General features: G+C 39.7%; 1 protein-coding gene across 1 annotated transcript in view; it reads left to right on the top strand.

The window, feature by feature from the left end:
- Nucleotides 1–343: 343 nt before the first annotated feature.
- DCDC2 (doublecortin domain containing 2) overlaps nucleotides 344–21,333 on the top strand; it is a 39,152-nt gene continuing 18,162 nt past the window's right edge. The window contains exons 1-9 of the mRNA XM_020781552.3: nucleotides 344–525; nucleotides 2,829–3,180; nucleotides 4,519–4,570; nucleotides 11,356–11,370; nucleotides 14,826–14,902; nucleotides 14,988–15,119; nucleotides 18,567–18,710; nucleotides 19,439–19,493; nucleotides 19,847–19,994. Coding sequence (XP_020637211.3) covers nucleotides 2,888–3,180; nucleotides 4,519–4,570; nucleotides 11,356–11,370; nucleotides 14,826–14,902; nucleotides 14,988–15,119; nucleotides 18,567–18,710; nucleotides 19,439–19,493; nucleotides 19,847–19,994 — 916 coding nt within the window. The 5' untranslated portion in view covers nucleotides 344–525; nucleotides 2,829–2,887. The remainder of the gene's footprint in view (nucleotides 526–2,828; nucleotides 3,181–4,518; nucleotides 4,571–11,355; nucleotides 11,371–14,825; nucleotides 14,903–14,987; nucleotides 15,120–18,566; nucleotides 18,711–19,438; nucleotides 19,494–19,846; nucleotides 19,995–21,333) is intronic.

Here is a 21,333-nt window from a genome sequence, read left to right as displayed (position 1 = left end):
ACACGGACAAATCCCCCAGGTACCCTTCAGGATCTTGCCCTGCCTACAGGATCATTCCAACTCCTTATGTCATTCTGCTACCTAGCACAAGAATGTGCCTTCTTCATTCTTCTTGATCCTTTCCCCTTTCAGGTCTCTCCCTGACCCCCATGATCCTTCAGGCCTGTGAGCGTTTCCCCTCCTAAAATATTCCCCCGTCGCCCCTGAGACGTGCTTTCCTCCCCCTCCCTGGATTTTCGTGGGAGCCCCTGGAGCCGGCGAAGGGTTGCAGGTAGCGGGCCCCTTTTCTCGCAGGCGCTGCAACACTCCCCCTGGCTCTTGAGCTAGGGCGTCGCCATGGAAACGGCAGGCCGAGGCGGGGTGGGGAAGGAATAATAATAATACTGTCGCCTTCTCCTCCTCCTCCCCTGGAAAGCAGAAGTTCCCCGGGCGGCAGGAGCCGCAGAAAACCAGCCGCCAGGAGCGTGTGCTGGCCGCCTCCCTTCCCCGATAGCCTCGGGAAGCCCCACGTCGAGAATGTGCCAGGTATTCTGCGACAGCCCCAGCGCCCCGCCGTGGGTCGTTCCCCCCCCTCCACACTTCCAGACGCGCCATTAGGGCTGCTAGGTGGAGAAAGAGCCAGTGGCCGTCCCAGTCAGAGCGGGAAGACGAATTTGGAGGTCTCAGGGGCTCGCAGGTGCTGTTCTCTCGTCTCCGATCCTGTTGCTCCGGAAAGCCACGCCCCCCACCGGCTTGCCCTGCAGACTGCCTTCTTTTCCTGCCTGGGGTCTCGCCGGGCGTTCACACGACCAAGACGAGACGCGCGTTTGGGTCGCACCGCCACGGAGGGGGAAGCCGAGGGACCTACCTGGCAACAGTACCGCTCCTTGTACTCTCGAAGGCTTTCACGGCCGGGATCCGATGGACGTTGTAGGTTTTTTCGGGCTGTTTGGCCGTGTTCTGAAACAGCTCGAAACAACCATAGTTCCGTTCCTGTTTCTCCTGACTTGGTCACAGTAGCACGTGGAGACAAAAGGGCAGGGTGGTTTCTTGCCTCAGGTTGAGGGGTGTGGGAGGGAAATAACTCTGAGCACAGGGATTTCGTGGTCACTTGAGACCCTCAACTAGGCAGCTTTGATGTTCCCTTGGAAGAAGTTGAAGAGAGGGAGGTGGCACCCCAGGCAGGCCGATGGGCATCCCTAGCAGTGTTTGAATTGTGGGAGAACCGGAGAGATCCTAAAGCTTCACCCCATAGACTCCCTAAGACAGCTGAGGGGGCCATCATGAAAGATAAAGAACCCAGTTCCTCTCTTTCCTCCCATTTGAGAATTATTCCATGGAACATTCATCGGTTAAAATAAATTTGGGTCAGTGCTTGCTAGCATCCAGCTCTTGGACGGTATGAAATTGAAATAGGACGGCAATACGTCTGCCCATGTGCAGAGTGATTTCATCTTACCACTGAGCAACCACAAGCAAAGGCAGACCCCATGGATCTGATGCAGACATTAAAACTTCAAATCAGAATATATGGCTTCTTGCTAAGCTTGAGTTTGAGGACCTCTTGCTAAAGAAATTAGTGTGGTATATGTTTATCAAAGTCTGGCAGAATGTGCATTGAAGTTAGAGGACAGACCTGTGAATAAATGAATTGCAATAGAATGAAATAGCGGACCTGTTGCTAGATTTTCCTTGAAGCAGCAGCAATATAATTTAGATTCCTAAATTAGCATTCTCAAGCAACACTAAGAGCCATACTGCTGTATTCTCTCATCACATGTAAGGGAATCACATTCTAAGTTCCTTTAAAAAAAAAAAACTGAATTAAGTTTCCCAGCTTTCTGCATGCTGGCATATACACATTTGTCACCTGATGTACTACAGTACTCTTAAATTTACAGGGTTATGTTCAGGATAAGCCAATCTGATATCCTTTACCTGATGTCTGAAGTGATAATGGCAAGTCATTCATTCTAAGACTGCATAATACTGTTTTGCTGCAGAGATGGCAGATCTAAGACTAGCAACTCTGAATGGACTGATAATAATATTTACATTTCTGGTGCATCTCATAGTCATAAGCCATCTTTCTGTGGCATCTCTTATCTTACTGAAAACATTTTATTAGGATATGAATAGAATTTGGCAAATAAAAGTTGCTAGAAAATGTCCAGTCCCCACTGTTCCCATTTCCTCTGTATCTTTTTTCTACTTTCAGTGATATAGTGGCAACTGAAATTTACAGTAAACTTATATCTTTCCTCTAATATTTAACAATGTCCCCCTCCTCTCCATTTATTTTGCTGTCTTAGCTGTCTCTTTTAGGAGCATTGTGGCCTTGCAAGTTACCTAATGGTTGATTTTGAGGGTGAAGTAGATGAATAAGAAATAGAAGAATGGGGTAAAGTGAAAAAGAGGAGTGAAGCTATTTGTGGAGGGAGAGATGCTGTGTTCCGTGATTACAATGTAAAGTTTTGTGTAGTCCAGAGGTACAAAGTTGGGGAGTAATGTGATTTCTTCTCTATCTTCAGTCATTTTTGCTGCTTTGAATCAGTAGTTTATGTAAGTAGGAAAAGAAACCCTTAATGGCTTTCCCATTAATCCTAAGAGAGAGTGGCAAGAACTGGTTGCCTAGCAAAAGCTTTAAACTGCACTGGAACTGGAACTGTATGGAGAAACTAAGAGCCTCTCTGTTTCCTCTAGGGAGTAAGATACCATTGGTAGAAGTCCCAGTGCACCTGTCTTTCTGTATGTGTAAAAGCAGCTGATGTACTGTGAAGAGGAATCTGTACAAATCTGCCAGAGATAGGAGGTGGGGGAAAATAAATTCATTCTTGTTCAACCAACAGGTGTACCAACCAAAGTACAAGCTAGAAGCCAAGCCAGAAGAGGGGTTTGAAGCAGAGTTATGAGTAGCCCCAGCACCAAGGCAACATGTTTGTCACAGCCTGTGGTAAAGAGTGTGATGGTGTACCGCAATGGAGATCCATTTTTCCCAGGGCGACGTGTGGTCATCCATGAGAAGAAAGTATCAAGTTTTGATGTCTTCCTAAAAGAAGTGACAGGTGGTGTGAATGCTTCTTTTGGAGCTGTGCGAAATATATACACGCCTCGTGGTGGGCATCGCATCCGGCAACTAGATGAAATTCAGAGTGGAGAGCACTATGTCGCTGGTGGCAGGGAGGCTTTCAAGAAACTCAAGTGAGTAGAAACCTTTTGAACCATCCCCCAAAGCCTAGAAATAGTGCCCTGTGACACTTTAAATGACAATATCTAAGTGCCTGAGGAACTGGATTGTAATCTACAAAAGTCCACATTGAAACAGTCTGTTAGTCGTTAAGGTGCCACAATACTTTTCTCTCTTTATTTTTTGTTTTAGTTTAGTTAAACAGGATGCTTGAAGTTCGTAAAACAGTGAATGATATACCACCTCCATTTTTACAGGAGGTACAAGAAAATGTATGATTTATTGATGTGTGAAGAATGAAGAATTTTTATGGATGGGTTCTTCTGTCTTGTCCCCTAGTCTCCATGCCCCCCATTTACATCTTTTGTCTCTAAGAGCTTTCTGTCATTTTCCATTAAAATCTTTGTCTCTGAAGAGTCGGAACAATTGGCTGAAAATTATTGTTCCAACATTGTTAGTAACACTGATGTAATTGTGAACACGTGAAGCTGTCTGATGATGTTTAGCTGGTAATCAAAGTTTGAGACATGTGTATCTAAGACTGAAATCCTACATTTTGTGATGGCCAGATGCAAAAGAGAGGGAAGACATCTACATAAAAAGTTGCGTACAAAGCATTTCAGCAGGAATAGCTTGCCATGCAAACTGAAATTTCTTTTTCTAAACAGCAGTTAAAAAGTGCTGGAACATTGTACATTTTGCATCAGACCACCTTGAGATAAACATATCTAAGTAGGATTAATAGTATTAATTAGCTTGTGATAAATCCTCAATAGGATTTAATTTTGAGTCAGCATGCACAGGGAGGCACTTTGGAATAGACATACTGTACATAAGGCTGTTCTTCTAGGTTCTTTGTCTTTTATCTGTTACAAAGACATTAAAAATGGGATGCAGAAAAATACAACCTAGTCATGTTTGTATTTACTGAAAAGTAAGTTCATGATTAATAGCGCCTGCTGTCAAGTAAGTGTGTATGGGACTGCAGCCTTAACTTTCTTGCTAATTAAATTGTCTCTGCCTCAGTAAGGTACTACCTCAAATGCTAAATACTCATATGTACAGAAACATAGAATGGTTTAGCTATTGTTTGCTTTACCAGGAAGTTGTAGAAAGTTGTGTTGTCAGGGAGAAAAAAAATTCAGCTTCTGTACAAATCAATCAATCAATCAATCAATCAATCAATCAATCAATCAATCAATCAATCAATCTTCAAGAACATCAAGGTTTTCCTTCTAACCATGAAGAACAGAGCTACTCTTTTTTAAAATGGAAAACAAGTCTTCTTTGGCGTGAAAAGTGAACCAGAACAATTTGTTGCAAATAATCTGTGCTCTTTGGTTGATTTCCAGCTACTTGGACATTGGAGAGCCAAAGAAAAGACCTCCAGAAAGTAATAATGAGGTAATCTATGCTGTTAAAACTAATGAAGTCTTGTGATAAAGTCTAGTCCAGAGGGATGCAGACAAATTAAGCTTTTATGTAGCATTCTTATTTTGACTTAGCTTTTAGAAAGCTTGTTATGCTTAGCTTATAGTAAGTCCCATTTAAGTTCCATTTACTAAGTCCTGTAAGAAGATATTAGAAGGGGTAAATCATGGTTGGTAGAAAATCTTAGTTTGTTATTTCATCTGAAATGTGCTGCTTATATTCAGATTGCCTACTGGTTGCACATCTGCGGTTAGGAAATAACTGTAATTGAATTCGGATTATAGTCCTTGGTATTTTTTTGTCATTTTTTGTTCTATTACTCTTAACTCACACTGGGTAATAGTCTTTTATTGTGCTGCAGTAGGTATAGGAGCAGGCTGAACTGGATCATAAATCAAATGAACCCTTCCTTGAATCTTGATTTTTCCCAAGGAGCAACCTCAGTCATAACAACATAACAAGAATCCTGCTGGATCAGACCAAAGACCTATCTGGTGCCTACCAGATGAACATGGAAAGCCCACATGTACAACACAAGGATAATAGTTTTTCTCTACTGTTGTTACCTAGCAATTGGAATTCACGACCATTTTGCCTTTGGCTCTGAATCTGGCATCATGATAAGTAGCCATTGGTAGTCCTGCCTTCCATTAATTTTACTATTTTTTTTTAAAAACTATCCAGGTTTGTGAATCTCACCATGCTCCAAAGAAGTGAAATCTTTACTATTAATGTGCACAAAATAGCTGTGTTTTGTTTTACGAGGGTGTTGTGTTATGTAATAAATTAGCTTTTATTTTCCATGAAATTTGCTTCTAATGATGATCTTCCCACATAAATTTGCTTTGTTCAAAAGCTTCTGGAAGATGAATCATTTATGTTATCCTGAGGTGAACAGTTGTCTGACTGTTTTTCTTTCTAGAACTAAACATATAAAAAACAAGGGGCTCTACAGATTGTGATGCTTGTTGCTTTATGAGTCTTCTGTTTTCTATAAAAAGTGTAACTCATTATGTTTTCTGGATAGCGAGTTACAGAATGAAAGATTAAAAGGACAATCCTTAAAAAGGATTTCTAATACTGGATTAGGGCATCTAGCTTCTAGAACACTGGATTAATGTCTTAAAACTATGTAGGAGCACCACACTAAATTGTCTGGCAGTTTTGTAGCTTGGTAACCTAATCAGCATAACAAGCCATACAAACAGCGTTATTCTTTCAAAATTAATACCTTGAGAATTTGGGCAGTATTGACCAGAATGTCTAAGAAAATAAAGATTATTCTTTCTGATTTATAAGTGTACTGCAATTGCAATAGTTATAAAAGCCCAGTGTAGGGTACTTAGCTATATATCTCCCCCCTCCCCCCCAAAAGGAAACTCACAGTTAAAAAGGAAAAAAAAATTGCCTAAAATTTACATATGCTAATTTAGACAAAAATCTTAATTTGTTAACTATAGTTTGACTGGATTAAGGTTTAAAATTGTAACAAGGTAACACGTGTGCCAGCTCAGAGTGCTGTTCAGATGCTCCCTGTTGATGGAAGGCTTCAGGGTCCCTGGTCCTGAAGTAAGTATTCTAAATCAGACTTTAAAGTCCTTTAAAAGTAGGAAGACATCATCTAGGAAACTGTCCTCTGCAGTCGTCTAGCATCACCAACCCAATCCATTGTTAAGTACTCTACTACTGTGTATATCAGAGTGGACAGCTTGTAGACCTTCAGTGCCCATCAGCTGTAGACAGCATATCCAGTGCTGAAGGTGTGTTAGGTTGCTTGGCTCAAGAGTTCAGGATTTAGTATTATGTGGAGTTGTACTTATGCATCCTATAGAGTCTTATGCTTGCCTGATGGGGAAAAGGAAGCATGAACGGTTGACAGTGACAGTGAAAACATGTGGGGAAATTATTGGGCCATATATATAAAGACATCAGTAATATAATTCTTAATTAGCCACCATTAAAACAGAATCTTATAGTAGGCATAGATATGAGGCCTGAAAATCAGCAGGTAAAAATGCATACATTCAGTTTGAGAGGACATTCTGAAATGCCTCATGGCTGATAAATATTCTCACATTTTCAGTTATATCATTACAGGAGGACTGGGAGTCTTCTATAACAGAAGGAAAATAATCCAGAAAGCTGCCTTGTTTGGGATCATGAGTCACAAATTTGCCACATTCCTTTCCTAAGTTATTTTAAGTTGGGGATGTTTTCCAAAATCAGATGTGACTTCAGGTGTGTCCCACCAAGGTCTTGCTCACTCTATGTGCATGTTGCCCCTGGACCTCTGGAATTTTCCCACTCCTAATATTGTCGTTTTCTCTCTTTTGAATAAGATTAATGTCAACTCTGACCAAACAGATATCTTTTTTGTTTTGTCTGGATCTCAGTGTCCAGTTCTTGCAGATGTTGTTGCTCTCCTGAGTTCAAGTTAGCTGTTGAATTCAGTTCTGGTCATCCTTGTAATTTCAGATTACTTTGCTTTTGTTTTGCTAACATTTGCAAAAGCAATTGAAAGCAAATTTGAAACTATATTACTGAAAGCACTTTGTTAGAAAACTCAAAGCTCTGCCAGAGCCTTGTTAGCATTTCTGTCTGAATCCATTTGGTAGTCCCAATTAGAGTACAGTATCCCCTGGAATCAATGGGATTCATATAAATATTGATTCATCATTCAGCAATTGATTTAGTGGGTTAACTCTAGCTGGGACTACCAATTGGCTCTAGACCCTGATATTGACAAGTCCTTTTCTGAATGCAATTTCAGCTTGTAGACTGTTTTCACAATGCTCTTTTTACTATGTCAGGTCCTGGAAACATCGAACAGCAATGTATATAGAAAAATACAAGATGAAACTTGATTATAAATGGGGCTAATCTCAAAATTAATGTGAGTCCACTATGAAAGAGTAGATTTCTGCAGCCATTGCTATTTGGAATACAGAATAACAACAAATTTTGTAGAAGCAGTTACTACTTTTGGAAGCTATCAAATATGATGCAAAAGACAAGGATTTCACAAATCTCAATAAATGTTTCCTTTGTTCTGAATGTTCTGAAAAAACTATGATTTTAGTCTGCCTTGTTTTTGACTAGTGAACCTTGAATGTTCTTTTCATTTCCCTGATAGCCTTTGAACCTGATAGCAAGAACATGTATTGGGACTTTCTGGTTTTCTTGACCCTAGACTATGCTAAGGGAATACTAATATTTATGCTCAGTTTACCAGCGAGGACAAAGTATAATAAGTCATTGTATTCAACTGACTGGGTCATGGTTCACTGAACAATCTGATCACCTTAATATGTATGCTGTGTTGGAATCTTCAAAATATAGTATGTTTAAAAAAGCTTTTAATGAGAATATTTTTATGAGGAATCCAATTTGTGACTCCACATTTAGACATATGTCACATGTTACTAATGCTAACACAAAAGTAGATTTGTTTGGCAGGTTTACTGTTGGGCTATATTACTGTTACTAAAGATTTGATTTTCTGAAAGAGTTTGAATTATGAAATGCCAGACATAATATAACACCTAGTGTAAATTAGCTAATATAAATTAGTGTGCCTTTTGGTGATCCTGGGCTCAAAGAGCAATAAGAGTTCTTCTGTCCATATCAGAGGTAGAATTTAGTTCAGTCTTGTTGACAGATTTTAATAATTTGTTTCGGTTTTAAACATTTTACACTTATATCTTAATATTAATTACATCTGATGAAGTAGAGTGTTAACGCATAAAGCCTTATTATTATTTATGATTGTATCCTGGCAGAGATTATCTCTGCAGTCAAGAATGCAAATGAAATCTTACTTGTTCATTGCAGGGAAGCAAGTGTATGCATGCACACATGCCTGCGTTTATTCTGTGTCTGTTTAAGAGCAGAAATGGGAGAAAAACACATTTGAGTCAGTAGCCAATAATCATCTCTGAGGACTGTTGATACCTATGGGAACTATGATACAGTGGTGCCTCGCATACCGAGTGCACCGTATAACGACGAATTCGCATAGCGATCCCTTCTCTGGGATCGCTAATGCGGAGGCATAGCGTCCGTCCATATGGAGAAAACTCGCTTACCGAAGAGTGCCAGGAAGGAGCCGCCGCCGCCACCGCAAGAGTGATGCGGGGCGGCGCTGGCCGGGAAGAGGAAGGCAGGCTGCAAGGCAGGCAGGCAGGTGAAGGGAGGGAAGCCGCACATTCGCGCGTCCTCCCCCCCCCACTTTCCCTCTTCCTCCTCGTCCTTCTCCTGCCGCCCCCAGGGACGAAAGCAGGCTGCAAGGCAGGCAGGCGAAGGGAGGGAAGCCGCGCGTTTGCACGTCCTCCCCCCCCACTTTCCCTCTTCTCCTCCTCTTGCTGCCGACTCCCCAAACCTCCCACAGAGTCGGGCGATCAGCTGTTTGGCGGTTCTAAAATGGCCGCCTGACGCCCGAAATGTCCGCATGCAGCGTTTTTGCGCCCTCCCCTCGCTTACCGAGGGCGCGAAAATGGCTGCTGCTATGGAGGAAACCTCGCTGAACGGTAAGTTTAGGGCCAATTGGAACGCATTAAACGATGTTTAATGCGTTCCAATGGGCTTTTACATTCCGTTTAGCGATGATTTCACATAGCGAGGATTAATCCGGAACGGATTAACCTCGCTATGCGGGGCACCACTGTACTTTTATTTTTTTGAGATATGGGGAGAACTGGATTCTAAGAAGGAAAAATGAACAAAAGATTCCTCTTTAGGGTATTATAAAATGAGTTCAACCAAGAACTTCAGTACCAAAAAGTTCAAATCTTGTTCAGTTCTGGGTAATGGAACAAAATATCAGCTGAGATATTTTACAGTCTCAATTTACTATGAATATTTTATGTAAATGGATCTGGAAAAGAAAAAAAGAGCAAATGAAGAATGAAGATATTTATTTGGTTAATAAGTAACGACAGCAGGCCAGTTTCTGTGTTTAAGAACAATGCAGCCAGTGTTATATCTAACTGATGAATGTGTTTGACAGAGGTAGACCTAGACAGGAAAATAACAAATGGACTTTGACTAGGTCAGATCATTTATCCATTTAGCCAAGTATTATTAACATTGTGGATTTCTAGAGTTTCAGGCAGGAGTTTTTCCCAGTCCTACCTGGTGATAATCTGTTGGGAGGGAATTGGATCTGGGACATTCCACATGACAATCTACTGTCAAATTAATACTCCTTCCCATAATAGGATGATTTAGAATGTCAGGTGGAGAGGAGCCGTAATTCTTCTTCATGGTCTCTGTGATTCACAGAGACTATATAAGCATTCTTTGGAACCTTCTAGAGCCCAGAAGCTGTTAGTCTAGCCCCTTCCCAGTGTGCATGTTCCCTCAGCCAATGGTTGATCCTTAGGTTCCTCTTGATTGCCTCTGAGGCAACAGTTTGAAAGTTTTCTGGAGCAAAGATGATTTGGGATAACAAGTGAAGATGAACCTTCCTTGTTCTTCTTGCTGTCTGTGAATCACGCAAACAATTTTACCTATTTTGGAACATTCTAGAACTGAGCTTGTTTGCAGGAAAACACACACACACACAGTACTACTGTGTGTACTCAAAGTGTACAGTCCCTTCCTTTCGAATTGGCTTCTCTTTGGTCATTGTGACAGCTGCATCCATTAGAACATTCTGGATGGAATATGTTTAAATGAAATTGCATAAATTATTGTGGCAAACTGCCACTAATTAATGAGGTGTTGGTTGTATTCTTCATCATGTGCCTGTTTTGTGAGTTTGTGTGTGACTAGAAAAGCAACCGATGCATGATTAATTAGCAGTAATTTGCTACTGTGACTACCATGATTTCAGTTATACACATGTTAATTGTCAGTACGGCTCTTCTAACCAATGTTTGACTTTCCCTTTAGAGCTGAAGACATCTTAATGGACTGAAATTTTGTCCTTCATATATTTGTTATTGTTTTATCATTTTCATGATCTCATGGGTTTGTTCTTTTGTTTGCTTGCATATTTGGCATCTCTGAGACCATTTTCATGTACTTTGGGGGGAGGGGTCAGTCAGTGGATGAACTGCCCACAGGCTGCTGCAGAAGAGATAGTTCTAACTAATACTTTATTGGCGTTTTACCCCACTAGAGCCATATGGCCTTCTAGCATTTCAGGGGGTCTTATCTGTACAGTTGAATACCTCACATACTAACAAAGAAATTTGGATTTGATCAGAAAGTTGCAAAGGCATATTCTTGATTACACTAGAAAAAGTCTCTTCAAAGTAACTGATCTCCCTTAAACTGATCTTTTTGTCTTCTGGGATTCACTCCAGCCTAGCCCCCCTGCCCAATAGAAGCCCTACATCTGGACCAAAAAGATCTAACTTGGGTAAAGATCAGGGCCAGGCGGGAGCGTATTTCCCTTTGAATCATATAAGTACAAGTTCTGGCTGTTTATTGAAGTTATTTGTTGCACATTACAAAATAACTGGAGAAACTTTGCTTGCACCTTGTTTATTTTGAGTCTCAATTATTATATTGTATGTTTATGGGTTTAGTAATGAGTTAACATATATGTGAACAACTTTAGGACACCTTATTCTGAGTGCCCTAAATCATTATATTGCCTCATTCCTTAGTATTTAAATAGCTTACTTTAAAACAACTGTTGACAATAAACAGATGATAATCGGTGTATCTTTAATATGTTTTTACTACATTTGATTCTGCATTGTGAGTTTATGAGTTAACTGCTGAATATGTCATTTTGTTTTTGCCAACAGTTAGCACTGGAAGATGTAAGTACTATGTTGGATATTTATTTGTTGCTACAACCTCTTAGCAATTTTGAATAATAATATTTATTTATTTATATTGTGCTATACACCAGAGCGCATGTCAATAGAAGCAATAATGTACAAACATGCAATATAACATTTAACCACAACCTTAATTTTGACACACACACGCACACACACACATACACACACAAAATATTAAGGTTGTGGTTAAATATTGTGTTGCATATTTGTTCGTTGTTGATATGAGAACCTGTACATCAGCATAAAATAATGTTTATTATAATATGAGGATAAATGTCTCATAAAACAATGTTACTCCTGATGATCCTGATAGAACAACACACTGTGAAGGAGTTGATGGGGCTGGCAGATGACTTAGGTCCTACTCCCATCCAAAAGCAGAAGCTTTGTGTGCATATCCCCAAGAGAACTGTTGACAATAGTGATCTCTTGTTTGGGGAGAAACAAAACGTTTATTATGTGATTAGAAGCCCCAGACATTGTCTTCTATTTATAATTCTCCCTTGCTCCCCAAAGTTTCCTCTGTCTGAGAGCAAATCAGTTAAAGATGTTGTATGCTGGTATCTTCCTGTGTGGCAATGCTCGAAATCCTCTTTTTGAAAATACCTTGAATTCAGTCCTCTGCTTCTCTCATCTCCTGGAACAATTATCCTTGTTGCTGTTTCTGTGATTGTGACTACACAAATGTGAAGCCCAAGCATTTTCTATCCATTTACACATCAGCCCTGATATGGCTGTAGGTATTGATGTATAAACATTTTTGCTGCTGATCCATACTTGGGCAATATATTTAACAGTATAACAATATATTTAACAATATAATATACATCTGGTATATTATACAACAGAGTGGTATAATATACCAGATGGGCGGGATATAAATCAAATAAATAAATAAATAAATGGTGGGAGAATGTGCTTAACTCTTGTGCTTCTCAGTCAGAGTTTGGAAATAATGTTACAAATAATGTTGTCACTTGTATTATATTCCGCCATCCCCCCCCCTCCAGAATATAAGAAAGTAACATTTCAAAAACAACACGAATAGGAACAAAGTTACTTAGTGGTATACCCCACATTGTTTTCTAGCCACTTTCAGAGTTTCATTTTAATTGCATTTTGAAAGGAATTTTCAAAGTTTATCTTGCCATCCCTAAAGTTTTATGTAAAAAAGATAAAATCTTGAGTGGGATGGTGGTGGCAGCAACATTGGCAGAGGATAATGAATCTGAAGATGGTGGTTTAAACTAAGAACCCTTCTCTTGTGCCCTTACCAGTGAACAGGGCAGTAAAAGGGGAGGAGGAAGAAGAAACACTCCAGAGACAAGAATCAATACAGGAATACCAAATGCCACATATGCATTGATTACAGGTTTTGATACAGCACAGACCAATGGGTTTCCTCATTGGCTGACTCACCTGTCTGTCAGCTGAGGCGCAAGCTCTAGCCCATATTCTGGGGAACCATTGGGGTAGTAGGATACAGGAACCCACCTACTCAGCCTATTTCTCATAACAGACCCAGCTCAATATTCTCAGTGAACATTTCACAACAAAGTTTTGTCAAAAGAGAACATGTTTAGACATGAAATGATACTACATACATAAGTTGCTGTGAGGGAGGTGTAAATGCTGTGGGCTGGGCCACTTGTACCAACAGATAAAATACCTCCTATTTCTCATCAACCAGCAATTGAGTAACATCTATAGCAGTTTAGCTGAAAATAAGGAGAATAAGTTGGACTATTGTAGTAGTAGTAGTAGTAGTAGTAGTAGTAGTGGTAGTTGTTGTTGTTGTTGTTGTTTATTTATGGTCCTTAGACCAGTCACATAATTTTAAAACCTTAAAATTTCTAACTTTCAATATTCCATTAGAACATGTTGGCATACATACAACTGGGAACTGCAATCTAATTGGTATTTAACTTCTGCAATCGAAGTATTGCTACACAGTTGGACTTAGGATCTGATTGCTAGAACAGATTACAATGTTTGATGTTAGAACCTTTACATGATTTTTGTTTCTCTGGAGTTCTACATTACTGTGTTACTTTTTGGCTCCTGAAAGGGATCTTGTGTTCACAAAAAATGTGAGTAGTTGAGCCTGCAGCCAGAAATTGGATCTCAGGGCACTTGTGCGCAAGAGCTTCCAGTTCATTACCCTACCACATAGGAAAAACTGTGGAAGTTGATATTTCTACCAAGGGCCTTAGTCCTCTGACACTGGAAGAGCACAATTTCAGCTGCACTGGGGGTTGCAAAGGAGGGAATGGCATATGAGACTTACTGTTGCTCATTTGTATAATTTTGCTTTGTGTTACATTCCAAATAGACCCATATGTGTGCAGATATATGTTCCATGACTGTTCATTTTATCTTTTCCTCCGCTGGATGACTTCAGCAGTGCTGAAGGCTGTTTTTTAAGGTTTGCCACCAGTTTGAGGTCTGCCCCCTGATTTGCATGTTTAATATTTAAAGTTTTTTTTAATTCCAGGGTTGTATACTATAGAGATTGACACCCTGCATTTTTATTGCTGTAATTGAAAATTGGTTTAAGTGAAACAAAGGTTTTAATTTTGAAAGCCCCTTGTGTCCTCTGGTGACAAAAAAAATGTAAAATATTGGCAATATGAGCGGTCCAAAGGGTGCTGGGTCCTGGTCTGGTTGCAATGTATCATTATGCACACACGCTCCATTCTTGTAAGTGTCTTTCATTCTCAGATGCAACGGCTGAAGACTTCCTGGGTTCATTAATCTAGATCCTGTTACAGTGAAAGAGGGCATCTGTAGTTACCATGTTCAGAACAAGTGAGGATCTGAAAAGAAAGTCTAAATAACTCGTAGTTTATTCTGGTAGTCAGTTGCCTGCTTTGGTTGTAATAGGAAAGTATGGTAAACTATCTCAGGAACTATCACAGTGCAGAGGAGAGGAAGAGTGAACTATGAATGGTACACATGGTAGACACAAGGCTTACGTAGCTCTCTGCTTCATTTACCAGGTTACATAATGACAAAATCTAGGTCTCATTTAAGAAATATTTTGACAATATTTGATATGAAGAACATAGATTGTAGCCGTATTATCAGGTGAAAAAAATGTTTCTTTCCAAGTTACTGCTTATGAGAAGCAGCTAAATAGCAAAACTCCCATGGCACTGCAACACTTACTAGCGTGCTAGTAGGGCACTAATTCTGATGTTCAGGCCAAATTATAGCTAGAAATAGAGGCATAGTGAAAAGGAAAAATAATCGGTTTCATGAAAAGAGGAAAACAAATTTAGAAGCTCATATAAAAAGACACTGCTGTGAAATGTGCTTGCTTGATGGAGATTCAGTCTCTTAAGGTACTGTTAGAAAAACTGGTAATGAGAAAAACAATACAGTGTTATAGAAGTTACCCATCATTGATTTTTATTTTTGGGGCTTTTCAGGTAAAGCCAGTTACGCACAGTAGAATCAATGTGTCTGCCCGGTTTCGAAAACCACTACAGGAACCATGCAGTATTTTGTAAGTAGGATTTTCAGATAGGTAGTTTGATGGCCATTCTTTCACAGATGATCCAACTGTTTGTAACTTTCCATTATCTTTTTAGCCTGATTGCTAATGGTGACCTTATAAGCCCTGCCGTGCGTCTTTTCATCCCAAGAAAAGCACTAACTCAGTGGGATCGTGTCCTTGAAATGGTTACAGAAAAAGTCACACTCCGAAGTGGAGCAGTGCACAGGTAAGACAAAGCTGTGGGTTGGGCTGTTGCCACCAGATAGAAACTGAGGAGGTTCTGGTGGCAAAGGATGCAGACCAGAAGAGGAGAATCTCTAGCTTACAGGTCTAATTCAGCCTGAGTAGTTTCCTCATGAAGACTGTAGCCCACTTTGCAGTGCTGTTCCTGGAGGTTAGCCTGACAGAGATCTGTCACACCCTTTCTCTCTAATACTGATGACAAACCTTTGATTTGTCACTTGACTACTTAAGTAACTATCCCTTTAAATCAGGGGTTCTTAACCTTGGGTCACTCAGGTGTTTTTGAACTGCAACTCCCAGAAACCCCAGCCAGCACAGCTGGTGGTGAAGGCTTCTGGGAGTTGCAGTCCAAAAACACCTGAGTAAACCAAGGTTAAGAATCACTGCTTTAAATCAGTGCACAAATAAACATATTTTCTTTAATAATTTCCACTGATTTCTTCCTCTTTTTGCTGCTACTGACCTTCAGTTTCCCCTGTGTGTATATAAATTTGTTCCTTCATTCAGGCCCTCATGCCACTCTCCACATAGCCAGCCCCCATGGGGGGGGGCTGAACTCAGCATTATTCAGCTTGAGTAGAACAAATAAGGTTTTATTAAAATAACATTGTTAAAAGAATGTTGTTTATCCCTTGGCTTTTAGATTCATTCCACACTCTCCTTCACTCTCTCTATTATTTCTCCCCTGCTCCAGTCTCTCTAACTCCTCACTGAGCCCTCAGACTCCAAAACCACCCCTCTCCCCAATCTCTTCACAACAGATTGTTTCCAGACTTCACCAATACTCCATTTCCTAAGATTCTCCCAGCCAACATGCCATGCTCCTCACTCACCCCCTCCCATCACATATTTGCCAAACCATATGAACAATAAATGCATTTAAACATAACTCCTTATTTTGTCTGGTCCTGAATCAGTCCATGATAAACTGGGCCTTCGCATTTTACAGTGTTTGACAGAAGTTGTCAGTAAGTGCCCCAACTTTTTTGTGTATTTTCTTCATGTTCAGAAGTGACACTAGAAACTGCTACTAATTATGCATGGTTACATCTTTCTGATAAGAGACCTGTATGTGGTTCTACATGCATTGTATATTTGTTGTGAAACTTTTATAAAACCAGTTTTTTGAATTCAGTTTCTTAAAATGTAAAGAGAACACACTAAATAAGTTAGTGAAATATATTTTTGCTTAATAATTAACAGCTTAGCTACTGTTGTTTATGGTAACAGAATTAGCATTAGTCAAGGTTCCAGTAAAGTCTCTGATTCTGATAAGGATAAAACTCCTCATTAAGTAAATGAATGCAACATTACAGGTTTGGTACAGATGAAAGCAATCTGAATAATAATATGTACATTTCCTCCTCAATTATACACATCAGTCACAAGACAGAGGGTAGGATTTGTGTGTAATATTTTTCATATGTATAAAGAGATTATCAATTCATATAACTACCACTACTACCACAATGACTCAAAAATGGCTGGATAACGTGGGTCACAGTACACCTGACACTTTAAATCTATTACATTGGGAAGTCAGGAGGCAAATTGGCTTGTTTAGATGGTTGAGTAGGTAAAAGAAACTTTATGGGGCCAGGTGACTTTCTGCAACCTGGTTCTCTCTTTCTGTATTTGTGAGGGTCCACTAGTCTTCGCCTCCCCCGAACCAAATAAAACAGAAGACGTTTTTAAACCAAACTTTTCTTCGTTTATTAACTTGGGTAAGGGAATGGAAATGTCCACCAACTTAGGGACAAACTTCTCCTGTGTGAGCAACGGCTCATACAGGGGCACCCAGTCTTCATCAGATGGGTTGCTTGACGTCGCCGCCCATGGACCAGCCTGAACCCGGGTGGGTTCTTCGGGAGCGAAGTCCTCTGGGTCAGAGATTAGTAATGGGGTTGTCTCTTCATACCCTGTAACTCCCCAGGGTACGTGGTTCTCTGCCCCGTCAGCATCCCAGGGTCCTGGTAATAACCCAGTTTCTTCAGTTCCTCGAGATGCCATAGCTTCTTCTCCTCCCTCTCTTTCTCTACTCGCCTCTTCTCTTCAACCAGCCTTCGCCGCCACTCTCTTGTCTCCCTTTCTCCCCAATAAGAGGGTCTAACTGTCATTTCCCTCCTTCTCTTCTCTTCTGCCTCTCTCTTAGTGAGGCGCACCTGCTCCCACTTGCCCGTCCAAGGGTCCTGGATGGACACCCATTCCCATCCTTCTTCCTCGGTGTCCCTCCTCCTACTGACTTCCCCCACAGCTCCCTCCTCCGGCTCCTTCCAAGCTCTTCCCGCCCAAACCTGAGGAGTCTGGGTTGATATATTTAACCCCTTCAGGCCCCGTTCTAAGTCCATAGTGTCCACGGCCTGATGTAACATCCGGGGTGGGAAAGGCTTGGGAGCTGTCTGTGTGCCCACGGAGGCTCTAGGGCAGGACGGCACTCCCAACATCACCTCTCGACCCGGGGTATGGGTGTCACAGTATTGCCTATCCTCCCACTGTCACTAGTCAGCACAACCATCCTTGGTTGCCATTGCACTCTGCATTGTGCAACACTGTAAGTGAAATTGTGAAATTCATTCATGTATTTGTTCAATGAGAACAATCTGCTTTAGTTCACAAAGTTAATACCAATATTTTCTGAGTGAGTTATGAGACACAGGCTGAAATCATACTGCGTAAATGTGATGATGTCATCAGCTGTGGGCGTTTATTAGTCATTCAGAGTTTCTTATTCTAGCCAAGGCTTTGTGCAAATGGTATAACACACACACAAAGAAAATCAGCTAGTCTAAAAGACTGTGTTTTAAGGAAAAGTGAATTAGCAACTTGCATACATGCCTTATGCATTATATGTCATAATAGTATAGATTACATAATATTTGCATTTTCTTATTCTTGTAATTTCAAATAGATAGATTTAGGTTAATAGCTTGACAGTTTTATTGATGACAACATTTCAAAAGCAGTTGCAGCTAATGAGAAGTACTGTTGCAGTTTGTAGGAAAAGAAAAAAAAAGGAACTCTATACACCATGCTCCAAAGTTCTGATATAGATCACATGAAATGCCCTTTATAAAGTCAGCCTGTAAAATATAAGTGGCTGCATTAGGCTGTTATTCTGTGTCCAACTTTATAGATGACTTCTCCAAGACATATTTAATTGAATACATAAGAACAACACTTAGCTAGTGGAGTGCTTTGCAACTGGTTTTGCTAAGAGGTTCTTCCTGTTTAGTTAACATTGTTCCCATGATAGCAATCACAGACACAGGTTAATTGATTTATCTGACTACAGTGTAAAAGAAGGCTCATAAGCTGCTCAAATAGAGTGATACCTTTTCTGGAATACAGGAGTATGGTATATCAGTTAAATAGCAGCAATTGTTAAAAGCTCAGTATGAAATTGTTATACTGTACTGTATTTATTTTTCAGGCTCTATACTTTAGATGGAAAACTTGTAGAGAATGGTTTGGATTTGGAAAATGGACAGTTTTATGTAGCAGTCGGTAGAGATAAATTTAAGAAGCTGCCTTATAGTGAATTAATCTTCAGCAAATCCACAACGAGATCTTATGGGTAAGTTCATGTATTTCTGCACTAGCCATATTTACGGCTTATACTTTTTTAAATGAACAAATGTTCTAATAATTCAGTGTAGTAAACCCAAATATCTCCAACAACAAAAAAGTGTTGCTGTATCTGTTATAGATGGGATTCTAATAAATTTAGAGTCTATAAGTAGGTACAAAAAGGACATAATTTCTGATATGTGAGTCCTTGATAGCCTAGTCCATATGTTATATTCATTTGGGTGAACACCTAACTGGCAGTGGTTAGGATTACTTTTTAGAAAGTAATTATAACAACTAGTTACATTGATAGCCTGCTTTTTCCTCCATTTAGCTTGAGGCAATATATCTCCTGTTCACTGTCCTTACAACAATGTAGTGAAGTGGGTCAGACAGGGAGAAGAAGAGAAAGAGAGACTGAGATGCATAACCTATGATCACCTAGAGAGTTTTGTGGCTCTTTGGGGACCAGAAACTGGATTTTTCCAGTCCTAGTCCAGGACTAGCCTACTTTTCAAAACAGAATTTAAATGATTTAAAGATGGAGTTTCATGAGATTTAATTTCATGCATTTATGACAAGAGTGCTGTTGCAAAATATTGTATAATATACAATCCCTTGCTTTCAGACATCATGTTTGCTAGGTATGTGTGGCTCTGTTTTGGTACAGTAATTCATTGTCCTGGGAATGTATGGAGAGATTAGAACCTGAATTATGATTATTTATTTTTATAGTTCGAAAGCATCCTCACTACCTCTTGTTGGTGGATCTGGAAAATCTAAGGGCAGTGTAAGTATCCAAGATATGTTTCATGGTTAACCACCATGACTAATTTCAAGAGATGTGAGATCAGTTTTGGGGTGATGATAGTGGTACCCAAACATTTTGACTCAGCCATGGCAGAAGAACAGAAAAAACATGAAGCACTTCAGTTTGTTCTTCTTGACTTTTTGTGATGCCGCTCTAAAGTAATTCCCACGTTACCAGGTATGTTGCTATTCCACAATAAAGCCAGATCACAATGATGTCAAGATTAGAACATACAGATATTGATCAGTAAGAAAACATTTACACACATATATTTTTCATGTTTTCACAAATTAATCACTGTTTCTTCTTCTTTAATGGAATGACCACACCAGTCAAAATCTACTGACACAGTAGAAACAGTGTCTCCTCAATCACCAAAGGAGAAGGAAAAGCATGGACAGAATCAAGAGTCTAAAAAGCCTGTAAGAGTAAAAGAAAATGTAAAACCAGTAACCAAATCTCATGTTTTTCCCAAAAATGGTAAGTTTTTGAAGCCAATATTACAGTGATCTTGGGATGTAACAAAGAAATTAATAAGTTCATACCCCCAAATAATTACATAAACACCTGATGAATTTAATCAGAAGCATGGTCCTTGGCTGTTGAAACTAACATTAAAAATTCCAGAAATTTATAAATTTTACAACCCTATAGTCCATTTTCAGAAGTTGGAATAAGTATACTTGAATAAGTGGACTGGTCTAAAAAAGCTCCTTTTAATACATCTCTTGTCCCTGTCTCTGGAGAGAAAAGAGGGAAAACACTGTATTAGTCTTAAGCTGTGACTTCTAAGGATCTACCAAATATGAGAAAAAACAGTTTTTTTACTATTGTTCCCAAAAAGCGCTAGGATAAGGGATTATGGAAGCAGTACTGTAAAAATAACTTTTTCCATGTCTGATATTTGAATCAACAAAAGAAGATATGGTAAATGTAAATGTACCTCTAAACCCTAAGAAAACAGGGAAAACACTATTTCTAGGAGGGACAGGTCAAGTGGTGTCCTGCATATTCCCAGTGCCTTCACCTGGAAAAAGAGGAGATTGGTGGAACTTCCCTAGAAGAAAATTTCACAACTCTGATGACACCCCTTTCTCTAGTACCTGTAAACTAGTTCTTTACTAAGGATGGTTCAAGTAGCAGAGCCTTTGGTGATGACCTTTAGGAATGTTCAGTAGATGAAGAAGTCCTTAAGATAGCATAAGATGGATCTTTGTGACAGTCTACATCCCAGTGACTACAGGTGGAACAGCAGCACCACCTTCTGGGAAACAACTTATAAAGGACTGGACACTGAAATACAGTGCATAGATATTTAACTGTCTTTCTTGCAAGCACAAAATGCAGAGGCAGCAAATGGAATCCTGTTGTACAGTTATGAAAAAAAAGCTACCCAAAACCTGGAAGTGACTTGCTGTACGTTAATGTCTGTGGACATTATCTGTTGCATATTGAGTCACATAACTTGGAGTGCAACAGATGTCTGTGTAGATTTGTTAAAGTATGACAATTTGCACCTAAAAGTTACACTGTTTGTGTAACAAAGCAACAGAATTTCAGCCAATATATTATTTTTTGTGCCTACGTCGGCCAAATATGACACTTCCTGATGAACTGCTAATTGCTCATTAGTGGTTATGATAATCAAAACTTATTTCCTAAAATATGTATGTGTGTGTACATTTGTCTCTCTCTCATGTGGGGGGAAACAATTGTGCTCACCGTACAATGGAATCTTTTTTCATATTTCTAAAAGGACCATGTTTTAGTCAGTACTACCAGCCCCTTTTAGGTATAATGTACTGCCTTTTTAAACAAG

This window comes from Pogona vitticeps, chromosome 4 (assembly GCF_051106095.1).
Source record: "Pogona vitticeps strain Pit_001003342236 chromosome 4, PviZW2.1, whole genome shotgun sequence".
NCBI lineage: Eukaryota > Metazoa > Chordata > Lepidosauria > Squamata > Agamidae > Pogona > Pogona vitticeps.
The sequence above is the reverse complement of the archived record's forward strand: the minus strand, read 5'-3'. Positions and strand labels throughout refer to the sequence as shown.